Source organism: Bombina bombina, chromosome 6 (assembly GCF_027579735.1).
Source record: "Bombina bombina isolate aBomBom1 chromosome 6, aBomBom1.pri, whole genome shotgun sequence".
Taxonomy (NCBI): domain Eukaryota; kingdom Metazoa; phylum Chordata; class Amphibia; order Anura; family Bombinatoridae; genus Bombina; species Bombina bombina.
In genome coordinates, this window is record NC_069504.1 from 810,878,738 (window position 1) to 810,905,000 (window position 26,263).

The 26,263-nt window shown below is 36.3% G+C and overlaps 1 protein-coding gene across 1 annotated transcript in view; it reads left to right on the forward strand.

The window, feature by feature from the left end:
* Nucleotides 1–8,708: 8,708 nt before the first annotated feature.
* Nucleotides 8,709–26,263, forward strand: part of PCYOX1 (prenylcysteine oxidase 1) — a 188,798-nt gene continuing 171,243 nt past the window's right edge. Inside the window, exons 1-2 of the mRNA XM_053718162.1 lie at nucleotides 8,709–8,859; nucleotides 21,120–21,326. Coding sequence (XP_053574137.1) covers nucleotides 8,760–8,859; nucleotides 21,120–21,326 — 307 coding nt within the window. The 5' untranslated portion in view covers nucleotides 8,709–8,759. The remainder of the gene's footprint in view (nucleotides 8,860–21,119; nucleotides 21,327–26,263) is intronic.

The following is a 26,263-nucleotide window of genomic DNA, read 5'->3' on the forward strand; positions in this document are numbered from 1 at the left end:
TCACTTTTTAAGCACATTTATTAGTAAAATATAAAGATTCTGGATTATATTTTTAAGTAGAGAAATGCTGATATTTTTGTGTATTACAGGCGTCGAGATACATGTGGGTGTATTGCACACATTGACAGGGAGGGAGGTGATAGTTGGTACAACACAATGACGTGCGGTGAAGTCAGAGGCTGGTGAGGCACTAGATATGATACACTGGAGAAACACATATACCATGGGCCGCAAGTACCCCCAACAGGGCAGGTTTAATTGTAGCTGAACCAGTGCACAGGTAAAATAATCAGCTGATGGATGAGAGCAAGTTAGTAACCACTGTGTTACTGATCAGTTGATTACTTCACCTGTGCACCGATTCAGCTATAAAGAAAACCTGGCCTGTTGGGGATACTTGCGGACTGTGGTTGAGAAATACTGCACAAAAGCACCAGCTCATCTAAAATGTGTTGATTACCTGGAGAATAAAGTACACATACTCTGCTCACTGACACACACACTCTGCTCACATACCCATTCAAGGTGCAGCTGTGGGCTCTCCTCCACGAATGGAAGGGAATCGTCTGAAGCAACACTGTGTTGAAGAAAGCAGCTATCACTGCGTGCAGCATCCACTTTGAGCTTATGTTCGCCACAAGTGTCTCAATGAAAGTGCTTTAGAAAGAAAAACCCTTGCAGAAGCGACAGGGTTTATAGAAATAAAAAAGCCAAAATAACCAGGATTAATTAATAAGAAATAAGAACAATTTATTTAGAGAGCTTTAAACACGTTTCTCGGCCACAAGCTCCTGGCCATTTCCTCAAGTATAATGAATTACACATGTAAGTAGAAAACAAATTTAAAAGGAGTGCCAAAACATTTCATTGGTTAAGGTTGGACCAATCATAGCCTATGACACGTCATATACAAGTTATAGAATGTAACCATGTTGAAACAAATTACATAAGAATCAATGAATAGAAACATCTTTACTCGTTAGTAAAAACAAGATTACATATTAAAATCTACATTTACACAAAATCTGGATACATTTGATCTAGGCGCTATAATAAAACATCATATATGTCAAAAAGAATGTTTATCAGAGGTGTATAAAGTTTAATGTGTTTAACGCTGTGTTCCATAGTATCTAAATGTTGGATAAATGAGTATAAGTTATGAGGTTAAAAACAAACTGATGCCAATATGCGCAAAATTAAATCTATACTACTTCGAATCACAGACTTGGATTAAAAAATATATGTATGCAGATGCAAATAATAGTTGGGATTTACGAAATGGTTTGATAAGAAATCCCATGTAGGGAAAATAATAAAAATTAAAATATGAACGCTCTAAAGAATAGTAAAAAAATAAATATATATATAGTAAAAAAATATGCACATTTAGAATCAATGTAGTGCATTCGAAAAAATATTGGTATGTGAATGGGATAATAATGGTGTTACACCAAAAACGTTTTTCCAGCCATTTAAAGTAACAGAAAAACAGTACCACATTATATCAGGCACTGTATGTGGCTTTAGATCTAAAAAAAAAAACAATACCGCATTGAATCTGGCATTGTATGTGATTGTTCTCTGAAGTTGAAAGAACATATTAGATATAAGATAAACTATCTAAAAAGTATATTTCTTATACTTGGTGGTATACTACACTGATGAGTCAATACAGTATAAATGAGAGACATGATTGGAAATAGTTCCTATTTGATAATAAAAATTCAATCAGAAGATGTAAAGTATTATGTATATTAACAAGGAGATCGGAGAGGAAAAAGGGGGAAGCTCGAAAAAGCACCAAAAAACCTTGGATATTATTTGGAGTATTATTATGCCTACAATAGGCAAAGAATAATATATGAAAATAATATATAAAAAATAATAATGATAACAATGCATATATACAATGAAGTGTGTGTATAATGAGAAAAAAGTTTTTGAACATTAGATTTAGAAATATATCACAGAACCATGGATGTTGTTTTTTTTATTATTAATAATGTGCAGGGGGTAATGTATGAATACTGTCTGTAGAGAACTTAACGTGCCAGTCTATGTGTATATACGGCCGTGGACATAGAAAAACACGTGGACATGTATATCCATCTTTAAAAAATGAAGAATGTATATCCGTCTTGATAAATATAAAATGTGATTGAAAAGGTGAGCTGTTAGGAGCCCATGAAGGGGATAAAAGTTGGATATTGATATATGAGGGGAAAAAAATGTAAAATATAATGGGAATGTAAAATTTGATGGGAATGTATAGATGAAAACTAACTGAATACAGCCTCAATAATACATTAGTGATAGCAGTGTGATCTAACTGTCCGTTTTAGCCGGAAACTTGACATAATGATAACCTGTAAGGAATGTATATATTAATGAGATATGTTTGATGTAGAATCTTGCTGATAGGATTAGTGATAAAAAGGAAAAGATAAAAGGAATTAGCAAATAGTGTGTGATTAGAAAATGTGTATGAAAAGTGTATGTAAACGAAAAAATATGTTGATCACTGATGTGTACTCTTAAAATGAAAGTATGTATGTCAATGTGAATAATGAGAATACGATCATAGAAAATATATGGTAAGGAAGGTTTCAAGAGTGTGTGTATACACTGAAGTGTCGAGACCCACCTATGAGGTTGATATGGAGCTAGAACTCTAATCTAAACCAAAGACAGAAAAGATGTGGTGTAGATAACCTTTAGTTGAATGCCACTAGATCTAAATTGAAATTAAGGCCTAGTGGATGTAAGGTCTTTAATTTATGAATCCAAAAGGATTCCCGGATTCTTAATTGTGTTTAATCAATAGGGTAAAATCTGAAAATATCAGAGTTACCATTATGTTTATTCAAACAATGTTCTGGAATACTGGGTTGATCTTTTTTTTGGTACAGTTCTTGCAGTTCCGCCAATGCTCACCCCAACGGACTTTGGCTTTTCTGGAAGTGCGGCCAACGTACTGGATCCCACAACAGCACTCCAGAACGTATACAACAAACGCAGAGTTGCAATTAAAAAATCTAGTGATATTAAAAACTTCCCCACTAGCATAAGACAGGAAGGTCTTTTTACCAGAAGTTATAAATTTGCATGTGTTGCCCTTTTTTTGTCCACATTTGTAAACACCTATTTATCCAAAAAAGTGTTAGTTTTTTTCTTTGTTGTCGATTGGGTATTGGAAATGGCATTTTTAACCTTCTTACTTGGTGCTAATTTGCTTCTGAGTGTGGGTGCTCTGGTATATACAATCTTTGGATAGTCACCCAAGAGAGTCTTCAAAATGGGATCCCTACGGATAATGTGCCAGTGTCTATTGATGGCTTTCTGAATCTGTGTATGATTTGAGTTGTATTGAGTTATAAATAATGGATCTGAAAATTTTTGTTCATCTTTGTTTTTAATCTTTTTGTTCTTATCTAGAAGTTTATCTCGATCTAGACATCTTGCTTTATCGAGACAATTATCTAAAAGATCAGTAGGGTAGCCCTTCTCAATAAATCTATCATATATTATATGACTTTGTTCTTCAAACATAATTGGATCAGAACAGTTGCGTTTGATCCTTTCAAACTGGCTATATGGAATGTTGGATAGCCAGTTTTTGTGATGGTTGCTAGTATAGTCTAAATAACTATTACTGTCTACTTGTTTGAAAAAAGTTTTTGAACTGAGATTCCCATCTTTGTCCCAACTTAGAGAAGGGTCCAAAAAATCAGTTGTCTTTGAATTTATATTTGCTGTGAAAGAAAGGCCCATATCATTGTCATTCATGGATTTCACAAATGTATGTGCTGAGGTTTGATCGCCATTCCATATAAAAATCAAATCATCAATGTAACGGCCATAGAACACCAGACTCGCCCCTGCTGAGGAGTTGTAAATGTAAGCTTCCTCAAAAACGCCCATGAAAAGATTGGCGAATGCTAGGGGCGAATCTGGTGCCCATGGCCGTTCCTTTGATCTATAAATAATAAACGTCCTGATATATAAAATAATTATGCTTGAGAATATACTCAATACATTCTAGAACAAATTCTCTCTGAATATTTGGCATGAACTGATCCCGATTCAAAAAAACAGAAACCGCTTGTAAGCCCAAATGGTGTGCAATATTTGAATATAATGAATTCACATCACATGTGATCCAAATAAAATCCCCTGTGTTTTTGATGTTCTTTGTCTTATTTAATAAATCTGTACTATCTTTGATAAATGATTGTAAACCTAAAACGTATTTCTGTAAAAAAATAACTACATAATATGACAAATTATAAGTGAGATTATCAATACCAGCAATGATGGGGCGGCCTGGAGGGTTTGTTAAACTTTTGTGAATTTTTGGTAAGTGATAGTAATGGGCCACACTCGGATTACTGACTTTAAGAAAATTGCGTTCGTTCTTATTAAGGATGTTATTAACAGCCCCTTTGTTATATATATTTTTACTATTCTTCAGAGCGTTCATATTTTAATTTTTATTATTTTCCCTACATGGGATTTCTTATCAAACCATTTCGTAAATCCCAACTATTCTTTGCATCTGCATACATATATTTTTTAATCCAAGTCCATGATTCGTAGTATAGATTTAATTTTGCGCATATTGGCATCATTTATCCAACATTTAGATACTATGGAACACAGCGTTAAACACATTAAACTTTATACACCTCCGATAAACATTCTTTTTGACATATATGATGTTTTATAATAGCGTCTAGATCAAATGTATCCAAGTTTTGTGTAAATGTAGATTTTAATATGTAATCTTGTTTTTACTAACGAGCAAAGATGTTTCTATTCATTGATTCTTATGTAATTTGTTTCAACATGGTTACATTCTATAACTTGTATATGACGTGTCTTAGGCTATGATTGGTCCAACCTTAACCAATGAAATGTTTTGGCACTCCTTTTAAATTTGTTTTCTACTTACATGTGTAATTCATTATACTTGAGGAAACGGCCAGGAGCTTGCGGCCGAGAAACGCGTTTAAAGCTCTCTGAATAAATTGTTCTTATTTCTTATTAATTAAGCCTGGTTATTTTGGCTTTTTTATCTCTATAAACCCTGTCGCTTCTGCAAGGGTTTTTCTTTCTAAAGCACTTTAATTGAGACACTTGTGGCGAACATTAGCTCAAAGTGGATGCTGCACGCAGTGATAGCTGCTTTCTTCAACACAGTGCTGCTTCAGACGATTCCCTTCCATTTGTGGAGGAGAGCCCACAGCTGCACCTTGGATTTTGGATGTCTTCTGTTTCAGCGTACTGACTGCTTCTAAAACGTCAGCCTGCCCATTCGCACTTCTTTACATAAGAGTGCCAGTACTCTTGTGAGTATACCTACAACCGTTTGTCTCTTACTGTGACCCCAGCTTATTGAACTTATTTGTACTATGAGGCGCTGTTTTCTTTTACTCATTTTTTAGATACACTGTTTGATCATCCAGTCCCAAGACCAGCTGCCTGCTGCACCCAGATATTATTATTGTGCCGAAGTCTTTTGCTGCACCTACAGAGACACTTATTGTTTTAGATACTGCTCACAACCAAATTTGGGATATCTATATGATTAGATACAGTAAAAGAAAAAAATATTTTTTTAAAATGCTTAATGTACTAACTTTTATTTGTTTTAGCAATTTGTTTTTTTATTATTTAGCTTTCACATTGTCATACTTTCTAATAATTCTTCTTTGTCATTTTCTGTGACGATTTTGTCCACATTTAATAATTGTTGTCCTTGATTATAGAGGCAAGATTTAGTATCTTGATTAGGAACACGTTTTTTTGTAGCTATTTGGCGCACTCTACCACTATACAGCTGTATGTTTTTTTCTTACTAAGCAATTAGAATGATACACAATCTCTTCTCTACTCACTACTGTGTTGTAAAAAGAAAAACATGCCACAAATCCACTCCTAGTTTCCTATTATGAGTGTAAGAAGCTGAAAAAGACATTGCATGCAGCCCTGTTCAACGGAGCATACACAAACTGCCCTTGCCTAACTTTTAGCCTAACAAAGGGATTGCTATATAAAGTTTAAAAGGTGCCTAACCCAATATCAACAGATAAAAGCATGAAGTAAAAGTAATGCATATATCTAAAATTCAGCTCCAATACCAACAGATAAAACCTTGTAGTAAATTAATAAATAAATCTCAAATTCAGCTCCAATACCAGCTCAAATATATTAACCTCCCATTATATATTACTCACTAAATAAAGGATCTTGCACTGCACTGTGCAAACTGCAAAGCTTAAGTTAACCCATATGCTACTGAGAAAATAAAGGCCAGAGCAATGTGTACATGCCTGCCAACCTGTGAAAAATCAAATATATAATAGTGTACAAAAAGATTGTGTCAGGTGCAAATAAAATGCAATCCAAGACTGATACCTAGTGCAGTTTGCACTATCAGGCTATGTAGCTGGATGATTCCTACTAGTACCATAAATGGGTTAAATAGTTGAATAACCACACATTATATATAAACAAGTTTGTCTTAGTGTCTTAAACCTTATTTCTGTGGTAAAAACTAAAATTCAATTGCTCAGTAATGTATCTGCAAGTCTTGCAGAGACATCACTGAGCAATTCAACTTTACCACAGAAATAAGGTTTAAGACAGGCTTTTTTATATATAATGTGTGGTTATTCAACTATTTATTAACCCAGTTATGGTACTAGTAGGAATCATCCAGCTACATAGCCTAGTAATGAAAACTGCACTAGGCATCATTTTTTTATTGATTGTATTTACACCTGCCACAATCTTTTTTTGTATAACATTATATATATTTGCACAGGTTGGCAGGCGTGCACACATTGCTCTGGCCTTTCTTTTCTCAGTAGCAGAATGCAGATGCTGGGTTAACTTAAGCTTTGCCGTTTGCACAGTGCAGCATGTATTTGCAGATTTTGCACTGACGGCTGCCCCACATAGCCCAACCCTGGTGGTGTAGTGTAAAAAAACACCAATAATTAACTTAGACTCTAGGCCTAGACAACAACACAGCAAACCCAGCAATGACTGCAATGCAATCAGTATTATTAACAAAGCGGCTCAGGCTATGGGTACTGGATGCCTACTGCCTATATGAGCTATAAAATGTATTGCTCATATAGGCAGTAGGCACACTATTTTATACAGTGCATAAACAGACATTCTGGTTGAAATTGTGTCCATCATTATTGATATTTGTGAACCTATGTTTGAAATGCACCAAAGTTGGGAAATCTAAGGGTTATACACAGGGCTTTACAGTTTATGATACATTTTGGTATCCACCCCATACCACCTCTTTAAAATACATGATGTGTAATATAGTGATGGTATACTGGACATCCAAAAACTGCATCTACAAACAAACCTAGAAAGAAAATAATAAAACCATATACAGCACTTTATACTTGTCCCATGTGCTCTACACAAGCCACACTTCTGAACTAGTTAGAATTAGTGGATACCATTTTCCCTTCTGTGACGTTAGTGTCACATTTGCTTACAAAACTTCCATCCTGACCCAAAACACTTTTCTTACATAGCATAACTCTTCATTATGCAAAAACGGGTCCCACTTAAATAGTTGTATTCACACTGTGAATATTTATCTCATTATACCAGTACTGTTCCATTAGTTTGCTTTAACTTTGCTGAGCCCTGAACACCTTTCTATAATAATTTCTATCCTATTGTGTAATGGGATGGGAAGCACTAAGGTTGAATTCACTTTTGTATCAGAAAAAAAGTAATAAAGCAAATTATTTTATATTCTATAAATGAGAAAAAATATAAAAGCTATGATGTAATGATATCTTCACTTTTTTTCTTGATTTATAATGTATATCTTGCCATACCAGGTGTGTGTGTGTGTATATATATATAGAAAAAAAAAAAAAGTATTTTTTTAAATTATGTTTCTCTAATATTCTAGAATTATTAGTTTCACATCTCTCCCAAATTATTTTATTTTAAGTGTAAAATACATTTTAAAATGTAAAATGTTGACCCCCCTCAAGAAAAAATAAATCTCTATAAACAGGATTGAGCTAATGTTCCTTGCTGATTGCTCAAGGGATTCTTTGTGGGATATAAGCAAATGCTTAACGTGCTTATTGCTGATAATGCTGTTAACCAGCACTGCCCCATCACTTGCCCTTTGCAGGGATGCCAGGCAGGAGGGAAAGACAAGGCTGTGCTAATTTTCATGTGGTTACTGGATGTTTGGAGACACGGCCACATTAGACCTAAACCAACATTGAGGGTATTAATTAAGGGGCTATTCTAGGTGTAAATAGGATTGTCTGTGCTGACTGCTCCAGTGATAGGGAGAGACTGTAGAGAGAGGGAAGGGGACCGAGAGAAGAGATGGAAGAAGGATGGCCCTGCCACCTCTACTGTCAATGCTATCTCTCTCAATCTGCCGCTCACAGATGGTGCTCTGCTGACCAGACAACCAGAGGAGACACACTGAGCTAGTACATCTCGGGAGGGTACGGCACAATTAGGCTCACAAGACTGGCAGCAGCAGTTCTATAAAGTTGAGTGTATGTAAAGTAGAAGAAATGCCTTCAGGTTATTCTTCAAAACCAGGAAGGTTTTGAGTTTACTAACTGCTGCCACTGCCAGTAAGCAGTCAGAACAGACTAGATATATAAGTATATCAGCGTTGTGAGGATGGGGAAGTTCACACACATGCGCAGTGTGGAGAACACACAGTCAAGCAATAGGGCAGTATGAAGTTCTCGGCTGTCTGTACGTTATGGGGCTGCTTACTACTATACAGCCTGTGGAATGTGCGAGCAGAAGAGCTTCGGCACCCACCTAGTAGGATAGGTAAGAAGTCAACACTATTCCGCGAGAAGGAAGGGGAAGTCTGTGAGGGGGAGAGGGGAGAGTGTGCGGGGGGAGAAGGGAGAGTGTGCGGGGGGGAGAAGGAGGGTTTAGATGTAGGAACAATGGTGGATAGGAAGAAATATAATGCGCGGGGGAGAGAGAACTAAGGCCAGCTGTGTGAAAAGATCTGCGTGTTGTTCGGTTATATAGTTGTGATATTTGTACATATGTCGAGAGAGTTATTGTATTCCCAACGGTAAAAAAAAAATCCACCAATTGCAACAGACAAAAATGGTTTGTGTAATTCTTTTCAACACACCTATTTCTTCTATGCTCCTTGGTGTCTGTTATAAAACCTGGATTTTGACCTGTAATTCTGCACTTGCACTGCAGACATCTAGAACACACACGCAGAGCTCTGTTGGTTTTGCAGGCAGCAGCATGCAACTGACTTTAATATTATTATATATAACTTTTTTTGTATACTGTTGGTCTATTTCTTATACCTGTACCAACATTGTTTATATTTTTGTACTAATGGCATTTAATAGTTGCTATAAGTATTTTATCTTTAATAGTGTATATGTTAAAGAACAGCTAGGAATTAATTTCAGAATATGTTATACTCTTTGTATTTATTTTTGTCACTTTGCACCATGATGCACTTTGTTCTGAAAATAAGTAGATATACACTGTCTCACCATAGACATATTAGGGGCACAAAACACATTATAAGACTTTTGTGGAGTCTTGCACTAAATTATTACAGCAATCCAATGTATAAAATTACATCTGCTGCCATTTTTCAGTTTTACTATTTCAGATGCAGTCACAGCAGCCTCAGTCACTGATATTCACATATAGTTTTGACATGGCACCAAATTAATAAGCCAAGTGTGATACCCGAAATGTAAGACCCTATATGTGCATTAAGGTCATTTTAAATTGACTGGTTCTGTTTTATTTATTTTAGGAATTTTATTTGGTCAGAGGACACCAATTATTACAAAAATATTCATTATAATTTTGGTATATATTTTATTACAGAATAATAGTGGCACCTTGCACTATGGAATTATTGGTTGAAAGAAAATTATATACATTTTTATTATTGATTATATTAAAGGGATAGAAAGGCCAAAATTGAAGTGTGCATGGATGCATTTCAATTTGAAATAAAAACATTTTTTTGCAATATACTTCCATTAGTAAACATAACTGTCTTGTGGCATACTTATAATATTATTATTATAAAAAAGAGGCTGCACTCTGGTTGGTACCATCCCATAGGGTGGGCTATTAAAGTAATGGTAAACTCTCCTCTTTATATTTTGGAGTTTAATTAATCAATCAGGTTTAGGGAATGAGAATTAATGTTGGGCATAACATGGGCGTGGATAATTAATGCCAACTGTAGCATTAGGTGTTTTCCATTTTTTAACATAAGGGATTATTTTTTGGAAGAACAGCCAAAACCTAATAGATACTAGAACAATAGAAACAAAAGGGCGTTCTCTTTAAAGAAAAAGTAAATTTTCAGCCTCAGCATTAAGATTATGGATTGCTGTATATGAGATATTAAAGGGACACTGAACCCACATTTTTTCTTTCGTGATTCAGATAGAGCATGAAATTTTAAGCAACTTTTTAATTTACTCCTATTATCAAATTTTCTTTATTCTCTTGGTATCTTTATTTGAAATGCGAGAATGTAAGTTTAGATGCCGGCCCATTTTTGGTGAATGACCTGGGTTGTCCTTGCTGATTGGTGGATAAATTCATCCACCAATAAAAAATTGCTGTCTAGAGTACTGAACTAAGAAAAAAGCTTAGATGCCTTCATTTTCAAATAAAGATAGCAAGAGAACAAAGAAAAAATGATAATAGGAGTAAATTAGAAAGTTGCTTAAAATTGCATGCTCTATCTGAATCACAAAAGAAAAAATATGGGTTCAGTGTCCCTTTAATAGTCCCTAAGTTTTTTTTTTTTCTCTCTCTCTAAATATGCTGATTTCTAAGTTATTTATATCATAAATTGCCTACCCGATTCCGTTACTCCTCCCACCCGACCATTTCCGTATCTATGTACATTACACTTAAGATCGATCCCACCAGCTCTTACGTGTACCGTCGCGCATAACTTGTTATTCCCCGTATTTAGTGTATTATAATAGATATCCGTTAATCATTACAATAAAGTTTGCAAACATCAAATTATTTAAAATTGGAAAACGAGCCAAATAACATTGCATATACTTACTAAATAATTTTTTCAAATGAATCAAATAGTCGCTACGATCGTGAAATAGCGTTGCTGGAAAAGATGCCTTCAAAAATATTAATGCACATGCGTTATACACGGACGCGCATATGATACGGCCGCAATATCAAGAAAGTCGTGCATGTGTACATATATTGGTTGGCGGTAATTGGGTATGTTGGGACGCCAGTGGGGGACCAATTGAAACGGTCTCTATTAGAAACATCATCAAAAAATACAAAGGCAGAGTTACGTCGATAGAAGCGCTCGTTTTAAAAGGTAAAAGAAAAGTACGATTAAAGAGAACAGTCAAAAAAAAAAAAGATGAATGAAAGTCATACTTATTTTATGAATATTTGATAATGCTGCCTGGATATGTCTCATAGTTTATTTTTCCTTTAAGAAATAAAAACAATAAATAAAAAATGTAGCCAAGGAAATAAGTCCAGCAATGTCATAAAATTGTGAGTGTCCTTGAGGGAAACCAATGAGGTCAAGGTGAAGTTATCTAGGCCCAGGCTGCTCTCTGAGGGGGTGTGTTGGGTCCAACTCCCCAAATCAACAATCTGTGGATGGCAAGCATAAACAGGGGCACCACATGGCCTAGCACAGTTTGAGAATATATTATATAGTGTTAGATGGAAAAACGCTCACATGTGGTGTTGCACCAGTAGCAGAAAGGTGTAAAGAAGGCAAGCTGGAACCACTCAGTCATCCAGCAGACAGTTCTCCCGCAAAACGCCAGCAAGGCAGGGCGATTTTCCTAGGTGAATCAATCAGAGTGTAGGATGAATGGTTTATCCAAAGAATAAAATAGCAAGTGTAAGATAAATAGCTTACATTTATTAAAACATTTAAAAACAAGCAATGTGTTTCTCAGCTAGTTAGGCTGTTTTATCAGGCTTGTACAGATGATAAATAAACTTGCTATATATAACAAACAAACTCCATTACTATTAATTGCAGATTAGGAGAGTCTGTGTGGTGCGTAAGACTGAGCCAATCACAAGCTCACATCGAAACTCTCCCCTAAACACATTTTAGCGTAGGGCATTACGATATCACTATCTCATATATATTATATGTTTATTTTTTTACGCAAACTTTATTGACTCTTTTTTTTTAATCATTATAACATTATATATTTACTATTTGCTACAGTCTTATCACCGTGTGCAGATATTTATATATTGTTTTAAGAATGAGGTTTTTCTGTGTTTGGGGGAGGGTTTCGATGTGAGCTTGTGATTGGCTTGCCCTGCCTTGCTGGTGGTTTGTGGGAGAACTGTCTGCTGGATGACTGAGTGGTCCCAGCTTGTCTTCTTTACACCTTTCTGCTACTGGTGCAACACCACATGTGAGTGTTTTTCCATCTAACACTATATAATATATTCTCAAACTGTGCAAGGCCATATGGCACCCCTGTTTATGCTTGCAAAACCTAATAGGACAAAAATACTGTAAAACAAACGCCTCCATGACAAAATTCGAACAAAACATTTATTAATATTTCATATATCTTAACTCCTTAACGACTGCAACATACCCTGTATGTCGCTGGTCGTTAATGTGAATGTAAATTTTGATGCTAAAGTGCCCGGTTTTTAAAACTTCGATTAAAAACAGGGGCACTCTAATTCATCAAAATTTACATTTCACTCCTGTTGAGAAAAAAACTTACCTTTTAATCTTCACAGCAGCTCCAGCTTCCTCAACCCGTTTCAAAGCCTCTTCCTGGGTCTGAAATGAGGCATCCGGCTTCCTACAATCACAGCGTTGAATCAGACACTGATTCCTCCGGGGGGAAGCTGTGATTGGAGGATGACCTATCAATCATTTCTGACATCAGAAATGGCTTGTGAGACCGGAGGAAGCTGGAGCTGCTGTGAAGATTAAAAGGTACGTTTTTTATCACAACAGGAGTGAAATGTAAATTTTGATGAATTAAAGTGTCCCTGTTTTTGTTTGAAGTTTTAAAAACTGGGCACTTTAGCATCAAAATTTACATTCACTTTAAGGGTTTTTCAGGTCAATACTTCTATTACATTTTCTTTGTTCTCTTGGTATACTTTGTTGAAAAGCAGGGACATATTCTTAGTGGGCAGCCCATTTCTGGAGCACTATATGGTAGCAGTTTTGCAAGAATCCATTTGCAAGAGCACTGGATGGCAGCACTATTTCCTGCCGTTTAATGCTCCAGATGCCTACTTAGGTATTTCTTCAAAACAAAATATCATGGGAATTAAGCAAATTTTAAAAATGATGTGCTCCGTCTGACTCTGAATCACAAAAGAAAATGTTTGGGTTTCATATCCCTTTAAGGGCATTCTTTTCTAAGCACCAATGAATTGCTAAAAATACCGCCAGTTCCCCATTTGAAAAACACGAAAGGAACTTCTGTGTCTAGCAGTGCCTTCCAAATGCGTGGCAGGAATTATTTCTTCATAGTCTCCGGATTGCCTGTGATCTTCGATGCAGCCACTCCAGAGAAGATATCAGTAATTCACAGGTAGTTACTTATGGACGGCAGCAGAAAGCACCAGAAAATAAGCACGGAAGACTTTTTCAGTTAGGTACATAAAATGATCAAAAAATAAAATGTAAATCTCCTTGTTATCTCTTATAGGAATATTTATGCCCATTGAATGTATATGTTCTACATAATTACACTGACTAATAGTTAATGTGGGCAAGGATAAAAGCCCAAACCTTCAAGACACATTTTTACAATTTCAGCTTGCTTGGCTTTACTGCAACACAAGCGGACAGCTCCACCTACTGGCTATTTTAATAAATGCACTGCTTCTCAATGCTTTTCAATAGCAGTCACATGACTGGGAAAAAAGGTTGTTATTCTGAAACGGTGTAAATTGAACCGTTGTAAAACGAGGGCCACCTGTATTACACTATTTTATTTTAATATATACTATCTATTTATATTTGCATTTTAAACACAAGAAAAAGAATAGTTCTCTGGTAAACGCAAATGAAACAGTAACCTTGAACACGATTATTCAATTGTCTTTCAATAGGCACCCCAAAGTATGAACAAAAATGCCTAATGCTAACCCAGGGCTCGACAAACACATTAGCCTTTTTGCATTAACCTTGGACAGCACTTGTTTATTGGTGGATGAATTTATCCACCAATCAGCAAGAACAACCCTAGTTGTTCACCAAAATGGGCCGGCATCTAAACTTACATTCTTGCTTTTCAAATAAAGATACCAAGAGAATGAAGAACATTTGCTAATAGGAGTAAATTAGAAAGTTGCTTAAAATTGCATGCTCTATCTGAATCACACAATAAAAAAAATTGGGTTCAGTGTCCCTTTAAGAACCAGGGCTATTTTTACATGTTTGCGGTTTTTGTGTTTAGCTGTAATTTTCCTCTTACTCATTTACTGTACCCACACATATTATATACCGACTTTCTCGCCATTAAATGGACTTTCTAAAGATACCCTTATTTTCATCATATCTTATAATTTACTATAATTATTATTATTTTTATGTGTGTGTGTGTGTATTTTTTTAGTAGACAATCCAAAGTATTCATTTTGGTATATTTCATGCCACCATTTCACTGCCAAATGCGGTCAAATAAAAAAATTGTTCACAAAAAATTGTGCACAAACCTGCCTGCCAGTACCCAATTTGCTCAAAAACAATGGCTTTTTATAATAATAAAAAACACACTACAGAAAATTGTTTTTTTTTTTTGTTTATCTGCCCCCCCCCCCCTCCCAGATCCCTTTAGGAACATTTATTTCTCTCCTTTCTTTCTTTCTTTCTTTCTTTCTTTCTTTCTTTCTTTCTTTCTTTCTTTCTTTCTTTCTTTCTTTCTTTCTTTCTTTCTTTCTTTCTTTCTTTCTTTCTTTCTTTCTTTCTTTCTTTTTCTCTCTCTCTCTCTCTCTCTCTCTCTCTTTCTCTTTCTCTTTCTCTTTCTCTTTCTTTCTCTCTCTCTTTCTCTTTCTTTCTTTCTTTCTTTCTTTCTTTCTTTCTCTTTCTTTCTTTCTTTCTTTCTCTTTCTTTCTTTCTTTCTTTCTCTTTCTTTCTTTCTTTCTTTCTTTCTCTTTCTTTCTTTCTTTCTTTCTTTCTCTCTCTCTCTCTCTCTCTCTCTTTCTCTTTCTCTCTCTCTTTCTCTTTCTCTTTCTTTCTCTTTCTTTCTCTTTCTTTCTCTCTCTCTCTTTCTTTCTTTCTTTCTTTCTCTCTCTCTCTTTCTTTCTTTCTTTCTTTCTTTCTTTCTTTCTTTCTTTCTTTCTTTCTTTCTTTCTTTCTTTCTTTCTTTCTTTCTTTCTTTCTTTCTTTCTTTCTTTCTTTCTTTCTTTCTTTCTTTCTTTCTTTCTTTCTTTCTCTCTCTTTCTCTCTCTCTCTTTCTTTCTCTCTCTTTCTTTCTCTCTCTCTCTCTTTCTTTCTCTTTCTTTCTCTCTCTTTCTTTCTTTCTCTCTCTTTCTTTCTTTCTTTCTTTCTTTCTTTCTTTCTTTCTTTCTTTCTTTCTTTCTTTCTTTCTTTCTTTCTTTCTTTCTCTCTCTTTCTCTCTCTCTCTTTCTTTCTCTCTCTTTCTTTCTCTCTCTTTCTTTCTCTCTCTTTCTTTCTCTCTCTTTCTTTCTCTCTCTCTCTCTTTCTTTCTTTCTTTCTTTCTTTCTTTCTTTCTTTCTCTCTCTTTCTCTCTCTCTTTCTTTCTTTCTCTCTCTCTCTCTCTTTCTTTCTTTCTTTCTTTCTTTCTTTCTTTCTTTCTTTCTCTCTCTTCTCTGTAACGTGCATGGTTTTTTTTTTTCTTTCAGTTGAAGATAGTTATTCTCCATTAAAGGGACAGTCTACACCAGAATTTTTATTGTTTAAAAAGATAGATAATCCCTTTTATTAATCATTCCCCAGTTTTTCTTAACCAACACTGTTATATTAATGTTTTTTTACCTTTGTGATTACCTTGTATCTAAGACTCTGCAGACTGCCCCCTTATTTCAGTTCTTTTGACAGACTTGAATTTTAGCCAATTGGTGCTGACTCCTTGGTAACTCCACGGGCGTGAGCACAATGTTGTCTATATAGCACACGTGAACTAACGCCCTCTAGTTGTGAAAAATGTCAAAATGCATTCAGATATGAGGTGACCTTCAGGGGCTTAGAAATTAGCACATGAGCATACCTAGGTTTAGCTTTCAACCAAGAATACCAATAGAACAAAGCAAATTTGGTGATAAAAGTGAATAGGAAAGTTGTTTAAAATTACATGCCCTATCTGAATCGTCAAAGTTTAATTTTGACTAGACTGTCCCTTTTAAGGGAATGATCTTTGTCAGAGAGAGGTTTCAAATATAATTTTCCTTCAGGACTCCCTTCAATTTCTCACATCCTCATCTCTATTTACTTTTCCTTTTTTATAGTCAATGACCTCCTCCTTGCAGGGGTGGTTCAGTTTGTCCCTTTGATTGAGTAGGGAGACAAGACTAATTCAGATATTTTTTTTTTTTTTTTTATTATTAAACCCTATGGTGGGTCATTTTCAGCCTGTTTGGGACCTCATGGCATGTTGACCTATTGGGTTGACCACAAGCATACCGGTGTTCACTAAAGTCCTTGCTGCCCTTGTTTTCTTTTTGCATTTGCCAGGGATCCCAGTGTTCTCTGTCTGGGCACAATCCTTATGATGGTTCCGTTAGTGGCCATGGTTATACAGATCACAGTTGGAGGATTCCCCAGAATTAACTTTTTTGGAGGCGTTTGACAAATCTTTTTGGCTTTCATAATTCTATACATTATTCTTTTTTTTTTATAAGAATCTTTTTGATAGGGTTTTTTTTATACATTGACACAGAAAATGAACATACAAGGTATTATCAGGCTAGGACAGTACAATAGACAGTGAGACAATGCCTTGCTTCATAAATGACTATATAAGGATATTAACTTGTAAACCAAGTAAATAAATCAACTAAATGTCAATAATAGGAAAGACTAACATATATGGAACCTCATTTTTCTAATGCGACTTAGTATTAAGGGAGGCTAATGATAAAGCAAATTAAGTTAAAGTAATGGTATATAGAGTGTAATAGCGTTTGGGGTATATCAGCAGGCAGGAGCTGCTTTGAATTTGGGGGAGAAAGGAGGCTGGGGGGGGCATTCTAGATGGTGGATTAGTCAGGTAGAGGGCCATAATTAAATTCAGATTGAAATGAGAATAAGAGCTGCAAGCTGTAAATCGTATAACGGCACAATGTCCTGCCCTGCATGGGAGATCAAAAGAGAGGATCGTTTACTGAAAACTTGTAAGTCCTCCCCGCTCTCTGTAGGAGTAATTGAGCTGAGTTGAGTGGCGTAGTTGGCAGTTCAATTTTGTGTGTGATGGCGGTGTTTCTGTGTGGGTAATAGGCTTAGAGGGTTACCTCTTCACTTTTTATAATGATTGATTGTGTGCAACAAAGGTGCTCTTTAGGTTTTCTTGGTTACTCCTTACACAGAGCTTCTCTGTTAAGCGGCCATTCCTGTCAGCGCTTGGCTCCGCCCCCCTGAATTATTTTTATTCACAATTCTACAGCTTTTTTTTTATTTATATTGCATTTTATATCTATGCCACACATAGATTGCTTTGTTTACAATTTGTATTCATTATGACCATTTGAAGGAATGTGGTCACCTTCAGAGTTGGATCTTTTTCTCAGATTTATGGAACTGCTGTAATCTGTCTTGTTGCTTTATTAGCAAGTGACTCTCACTGCTCTTCCTAGACTTGTAAATCTGACTAGGCCACTGCTGTAGCGTATATCAATCATGAGGGTATTAGAGATGCATCTCCTGCACAGGGTGGCATATTCCACCGTTTTTAACGAGTCTCATTTTGGGAACCACTTGGGGTCTCCTTCAGTGTATCTCATTGCCTCTAGAAATAACTGTTTCATAAGACATTTATGGTTGTTTGTGTTGCTAAACCATTATACCCTCTTATACAGTAATTCTTATGGATTTGGTATAGATTCAGCTGTCAAAATAAACATGAGAGGAATTTAGATTTTTTTTTTCCTCTTCCTGTTAAATGTCTTTATTCACACTCAAAGTGACAGCACACAAATTACTAACTTGTGTTATTGGATTCTCGCTCTATTTCCTGTTCACTTGTATTTTTTCCCTAACATTAATATACAAATGAAAGTATAAGAATGGACAGATATTAAGCAAAATAGACAAGACCTGTTTCTAAACATCAGATTTTCTTGGGAAACTTTACAAGCTCAATGGAGGCAACAAACATAGTTTTAGTCCCCGCTAATTAAAATGCTACAGACACACAGAGCCTTAAAAAAACAACAAAAAAACATGTAACCGCCCACAAGAAATAAATTAAAAAAAAAAAAACCTAACCGCCCGCACAAAGTATTAACCAACACCGATTTTGCCAACATCGCAAAATAATAAAGTAATTAACCCCTACTCCACAAATTACATAATTAAAAATATTAACCCCTAAACCGCCAACCCCCCCACATCGTAATATGCCTAATTAAGCTATTAACCCCTAAACTGCCAACCCCCCACATCGCAATAAACCTAATTAACCTATTAACTCCTAAACCGCCAACCCCCTATAACGCAAATAACTAATTTAATTACTAAGCCCCCTAACCTAACACCCCCTAAAATAACCTCAAAACTTAAGTTACACTTAATTAAAACCTAACATGAAATTACAAAAAAACTCTAAAATTACAAAAAAATAAATAAAAAATAAACAAAAAACAAAAAATCTAATCCCTATGAAAATAAAAAAGCCCCCCTCCCCAAAATAAAAACACCCCCTAATCTAAACTACCAATAGCCCTTAAAGGGGCCTTTTGTAGGGCATTGCCATAAATTAAACAGCTCTTTTACATTAAAAAAAATACTAAGTCCTCCCCTAACAGTAAAAACCAAACACTAAAAAAACCTAAAGTACCTATTGCCCCTAAAGGGGCATTTGTATGGGCATTGCCCTTTAAAAAGGCAATAGGCTCTTTTACAGCCCATTAAATCCCTAATCTTAAAAAAAGAAATCCTAAAACTAATCCCCAAATAGGTACTCACCGTTCCTGAAGACCGGCGGAGAAGGTCTTCTTCCAGGCGGCTCCATCATCTTCTATCTTCATCCAGAGCGAAGGCAGCGTGCAACGGAGGTACGGAGCTGGCTTCCCCGATGCACGGATCCTCAGGGTGGTTCTCGGCAGCGGTCCTCAGCAGCGTGGAGACTCCTCTTTATACGATCGTCCGTCGCACACTGAAGATTGAATGCAAGGTACCCCATATTTATTGAGGTGCCTTGCATTCCTATTGGCTGATTTCAAAATGTCAGCCAATAGGAATGCAAGTTACCCCAAATTGAATGCAGTACCTTGCATTCAATTTTCAGTGTACGCCGGAGATCGGATGAAGGGGAGCCTCCACGCTGCTGAGGACTGCCACTGAGAACAGCCACTACAGATCCGCTGCTCCGCACCTCCCCGGCGCCTTCAATCCGGATGAAGCTAGAAGATGATGGAGCCGTCTGGAAGAAGACCTTCACCGCCGGACCGGTGAAATGGTGAGTACCTATTTGGGGCTTAGTCTTAGAAATTTTTTTTTATGGGATTTAAAGTGAAAGTAAATCCTAGCATTTTTTGCTAAGAGGTGACGTTTTCACCTCTTAGCCAATTAGCCGTGCGGTAAATCCGGCTTGGTGCCCATGGGAGGCGGATTTACCGCACGGCTATTAGCTAAGAGGTGAAAACGTCACCTCTTAGCAAATTTTTTTTTTTAGCCGTATGGTGCTGGAGCAGCTAAGAATGGCGATCAGTTAAAACAAATAAAGGAGCTTTCTACATGAAGTATCTTATACTTCATGAATGAAAGTCCCCTTTATTTGTTTAAAAAGTAAATCCTAGCGTTTGTAAACTTTCACTTTAATGGGCTGTAAAAGAGCTGAATGCCCTTTTAAGGGCAATTCCCATACAAATGCCCCTTAAAAGAGCTGAATGCCCTTTTAAGGGCAATTTCCATACAAATGCCCCTTTAGGGGCAATGGATAGCTTAGGTTTTTTGGGTGTTAGTTTTTTATTTTTTATTTGGGGGGGTTACTGTTAGGGGGTAATTGGTATTATTTTTTTTTAATTTTTTTTAAGTAAAAGAGCTGTTTAACTTAGGGCAATGCCCTACAAAAGGCAATTTTTAGGGCTATTGGTAGTTTAGTATTAGATTAGGGGGTGTTTTTATTTGGGGGGGGGATTCTTTAGTTTTATAGGGGTATTAGTTTAGGTTTAAATTTTTTATTTTAAATAGCTTTGTTTATTTTTTTCTGTAATATACTTTTTTTTAATTTTTTGTAAATTTAGCTTGGGGGTTTGTATTTTTTAAACGTAGACTGCCCTCTGGGCAGGCTTATCGCCTAGTTTAACATAACTGTATTTTAATGATAAGGTGTGCAATAAACATTGAATATTTTTAATATTGGCTTATTTTAGCTTAATATTGGCTAACATTTTAGCTGGGTGGTTAGTATAATCAGCTGGGTGGCGCACCCTTTAAAAAAAGTAATGGGGAGAATACTGAACTTTATAATATACTTTTATTAATTAGTTTAGCTTAGTTTTCTTGGTATCCTATGTTAAAGAGTAATCCTAGGTGAGCTCAGGAGCGTGCACATATTGTTAGACATCTGGCTAAACAATGTCTATAGCAATGTTATACATAGTTGCAAACACTGCTGCCATAGAATTCTAAAGACACATGCACACACTCCTAAGCTCCTATCAACCTACCTAGGTTTACACTTTAACAAAAGATACCAAGAGAGCAAAGCAAATTTAATAAATTGAAAAGTTGTTACATTGCATCTGAATCATGAATGTTTAATTTTAACTTTAATACTGTGCCTTTAAAATAATGGGTGTTAATTAAACATTGTCTATGTGATGGTGTAATTAAGCCTTTACTGTATCACATTTAAATGTAAGACAATATTCCTGTCTGTCTCTGTTTTTTTTTCTAGCAATTGTTGGTGCAGGAATTGGAGGGTCGTCGGCAGCATATTTCATGCGCCAGAAATATGGAAAACATGTCCAGATCGACCTGTTTGAGAAGGAAGAGGTGGGAGGTCGCTTGGCAACGGTGGAAATAGAAGGTTCCCAGTATGAGGCTGGAGGATCAGTTATACACCCTTTAAATCTACACATGAAAACATTTGTTAAGGAGCTGGGTATGAGCAATGTAAAACATCTGTACTTGGTTTGAGTGAATGAATCTGTAAAGAATCTAAAATACAGTTTATATTAGAAAATAGGGATTCGCATTCGGATCTTTTGTGAGGATTCGAATGCAGAAGTAAGCAGCAGCACAGGCCCTTTGGATATTTTCGTAGCCGGATTGATTCTTGTAAACGATCTACACTCTAAGTTCTGGACTGCAGAGATCTTAGTGTGGGGATCTTTTACAGGAATCAATCCGACTACAAAAATATCTGAAGGGCACGAGCCGCTGCTTACTTCCGCATTTGGATCCTCACAAAAGATCCGAATGCGCATCCCTATTAGAAAATGCTATTTTCTCTTCTTCTTTTTACAATATGTGAAACTGCTTTTAATGTGATACAAAATTATTCGTTACTAATTCTCCTGATGTGTAATCTGGAACTTTACAAATAAAGATAATTATTTAACCCCTTCACTTGTGTCCCAATACAAAGGTCATAAAGGATCTTTAACATGTGTTTAATCGCTATAGCTAAATTTAACTGTGGATCAGCAATATACTGCCAATCCTGAGGTGAAAACAGCAGCTGACTGGCAGCAAAGCAAAATGCTTCCCCTGATTAGCTCAGTGGCTGTAATATGATCTGGACCAGTAGTACTTTGTCGTTCCAGAACTTGCAGGCATTAAATACATATGGGTCTATCATAATATATCAGCCATTTTTTTATTTATATTTATTTCTGTCATAATATATCAGCCATTTTTAAAATTAATTTATATTTATTTCTGTCATAATATATCAGCCAATTTTTCTTGTCTTTGGGGGGCGGGTTTTCGGGCAATTAAAGGGACACTGTACCCAAATTATTTCTTTTGTGATTCAGATAGAGCATGACATTTTAAGCAACTTTCTAATGTACTCCTATTATCAAATTTTCTTCATTCTCTTGGTTTCTTTATTTGAAATGCAAGAAAGTAAGTTTAGATGCCGACCCATTTTTGGTAATCAACCTGGGTTGTTCTTGCTGATTGGTGGATAAACTCATCCTCCAATGAAAAAGTGCTGTCCAGAGTTCTGAGTAAAAAAAAAAGCTTAGATGTCTTCTTTTTAAAATAAAGATAGCAAGAGAACGAAAAAAAATTGATAATAGGAATAAATTAGAAAGTGGCTTAAAATTGCATGGTCTATCTGAATCATGAAAGAAAAAATTTGGGTTCAGTGTCCCTTTAAGGGCACTTTTTTTTCCCCCCAAAGAGATCACAATAGCGGGTTTCCGGCTGTTTTATTTAGAGCAGCAACAGAGTTTTTGGCTTGCCATATTTTTAACATGGAGCCGATATTTTCTTGGTGATTGTAATCTATTTTATTATTCACAAGAAATTCTGTAATGGCCACAGGCGACATCTTAGAGGTGTATTTGTGTACATGGTCTAGATTAATTAAAGCTCTATTCAGACTATACAATAGAGTTGTATGCAGTGGGCTGTGCATACATTTACATATGTATATGTATTTAATACGTAATATTCCATACCGCTAAGGGGATTTTTAGGAAAAGTGAGCTCGGTGCCCTAACATCTAAAAATAACATCTAGCAATCACTTTCTGTATATGTGTTTCTTTGTTTTTAATTCAAACTTGTATTGTTGTGGTTGTCACTTTCAGTACAGGCGTCTTCATAACCGGGATTGTGCCTTTGTGACCGAGTTTTCAAATGGGATTGCACCTTTGTGACCGCAAAGGCAAAACCTGTTCACTACATTGAGGTTTCTGTTTTGGCTGTTTTATTATTGAAATTCTGGTCACAAAGGAGCAGCTTCCTTTTGAAAGCACATTCACAAAGGCTTTACCCCTTTTGAAATCTTGGTCACGAAGGCCCAACTCTATTTGAAACCTCAACATTTTTTGCAGCTACATTATTGCAGTGGAAGGGTTTATGGTTTCTAGTGTAAGAACGGTTAAAATCCTGTTTTAGAAGATGAGTTGCAGACCTTTCCTTCTAATAGAAACCAGTAGTAGTGTTCTGCTTTTTTATTCAATAATTGGAAATATTGGAAAAAACAATACTTAAATAGGGGAAAAAAAGAAGTAGCACTCTCAAGGGGAAAAACAGGTTTAATTTTGGTATAACTATAGAAAATGCATGTGTTAAAAATGGGTAAAAAGCCATTATGAAAGGTATGGGCATAAGAATCCCTTATATAGTGGATCCATAGGTTGTAGGCATTGCAGAGTATGCAAACATATGTGCAAAAAAATCAGTGGTCAAAGATAGATTTGGGAACGCCAGGAAAATGAAACAATACATTAACTACCAAAGCAAAAAACATAATTTATGTAAGAATTTACCTGATAAATTAATTTCTTTCATATTGGCAAGAGTCCATGAGCTAGTGATGTATGGGATATACAATCCTACCAGGAGGGGCAAAGTTTCCCAAACCTCAAAATGCCTATAAATACACCCCTCACCACACCCACTTTTCAGTTTAACGAATAGCCAAGTAGTATGGTGATAAAGAAAGGAGTATAAAGCATCAACAAAGGAATTTGGAAATAATTGTGCTTTATACAAAAAAATCATAACCACCATAAAAAGGGTGGGCCTCATGGACTCTTGCCAATATGAAAGAAATTAATTTATCAGGTAAATTCTTACATAAATTATGTTTTCTCTTGTTAAGTGTATCCAGTCCACGGATCATCCATTACTTGTGGGATATTCTCCTTCCCAACAGGAAGTTGCAAGAGGATCACCCACAGCAGAGCTGCTATATAGCTCCTCCCCTAACTGCCATATCCAGTCATTCTCTTGCAACTCTCAACAAAGATGGACGTAGTAAGAGGAGAGTGGTGTATTATAGTTAGTTTCTTAACTTCAATCAAAAGTTTATTTTTAAATGGTACCGGAGTGTACTGTTTTCTCACAGGCAGCATTAGAAGAAGAATCTGCCTGTGATTTCTATGATCTTAGCAGAAGTAACTAAGATCCATTGCCGTTCTCACATATTCTGAGGAGTGAGGTAACTTCAGAGAGGGAATGGCGTGCAGGTTTTCCTGCAATAAGGTATGTGCAGTAAACATATTTCTAGGGATGGAACTTGCTAGAAAAATGCTGCTGATACCGGATTAATGTAAGTTAAGCCTATATGCAGTGATTTAATAGCGACTGGTATCAGGCTTATTAACAGAGATACATACTCTTATAAAAGTGTAATATAAAACGTTTGCTGGCATGTTTAATCGTTTTTATATATGCTTTGGTGATACAACTTATTGGGGCCTAGTTTTTTCCACACTGTTATAGTATAAAAGTTACAGTTGGTGCAGTTAAAATTACAAACTGTGACATTCAGCTTCCTTCAGCAGTCCCCTGCATGCTATAGGACATCTCTGATGGGCTCAAAAGGCTTCAAAAGTAGGAGCTGTGGCAGTTGTTATGACTGTTTAAAAAACATATTTTTCGTTTTGTTAATCTGTTTTTTTGTTTTAAGGGGTTAATCATCCATTTGCAAGTGGGTGCAATGCTCTGCTAACTTGTTACATACACTGTAAAAACTTTGTTAGTGTAACTGCCTTTTTTCACTGTTATTTCAAATTTTGCCAAAATTTGTTTCTCTTAAAGGCACAGTAACGTTTTTTATATTGCTTTGTTAACTTTGTTTAAAGTGTTTTCCAAGCTTGCTAGTCTCATTGCTAGTCTGTACAAACATGTCTGACACAGAGGAAACTACTTGTTCATTATGTTTAAAAGCCATGGTGGAGCCCCATACGAGAATGTGTACTAAATGTATTGATTTCACCTTAAACAGTAAAGATCAGTCTTTATCTATAAAAGAATTGTCACCAGAGGGGTCTGTCGAGGGGGAAGTTATGCCGACTAACTCTCCCCACGTGTCGGACCCTTCGCCTCCCGCTCGAGGGACGCACGCTAATATGGCGCCAAGTACATCAGGGATGCCCATAGCGATTACTTTGCAGGACATGGCTGCAATCATGAATAATACCCTGTCACAGGTATTAGCCAGATTGCCTGAATTGAGAGGCAAGCGCGATAGCTCTGGGGTTAGACGAGATACAGAGCGCGTAGATGCTGTAAGAGCCATGTCTGATACTGCGTCACAATATGCAGAACCTGAGGACGGAGAGCTTCAGTCTGTGGGTGACGTCTCTGAATCGGGGAGACCTGATTCAGAGATTTCTAATTTTAAATTTAAGCTTGAGAACCTCCGTGTGTTACTTGGGGAGGTATTAGCTGCTCTGAATGACTGTGACACAATTGCAGTGACAGAGAAATTGTGTAGGATGGATAAATACTATGCAGTGCCGGTGAGTACTGATGTTTTTCCAATACCTAAAAGGCTTACAGAAATTATTAGTAAGGAGTGGGATAGACCCGGTGTGCCCTTTTCCCCACCTCCTATATTTAGAAAAATGTTTCCAATAGATGCCACTACACGGGACTTATGGCGTACAGTCCCTAAGGTGGAGGGAGCAGTTTCTACTTTAGCAAAGCGTACCACTATCCCGGTTGAGGACAGTTGTGCTTTTTCAGATCCAATGGATAAAAAATTAGAGGGTTACCTTAAGAAAATGTTTATTCAACAAGGTTTTATTTTACAGCCCCTTGCATGCATTGCGCCTGTCACTGCTGCGGCGGCGTTCTGGTTTGAGGCCCTGGAAGAGGCCATCCATACAGCTCCATTGACTGAAATTATTGACAAGCTTAGAACACTTAAGCTAGCTAACTCATTTGTTTCTGATGCCATTGTTCATTTGACTAAACTAACGGCTAAGAATTCCGGATTCGCCATCCAGGCGCGTAGGGCGCTATGGCTTAAATCCTGGTCAGCTGATGTGACTTCAAAGTCTAAATTACTTAACATTCCTTTCAAGGGGCAGACCTTATTCGGGCCTGGTTTGAAAGAAATTATTGCTGACAT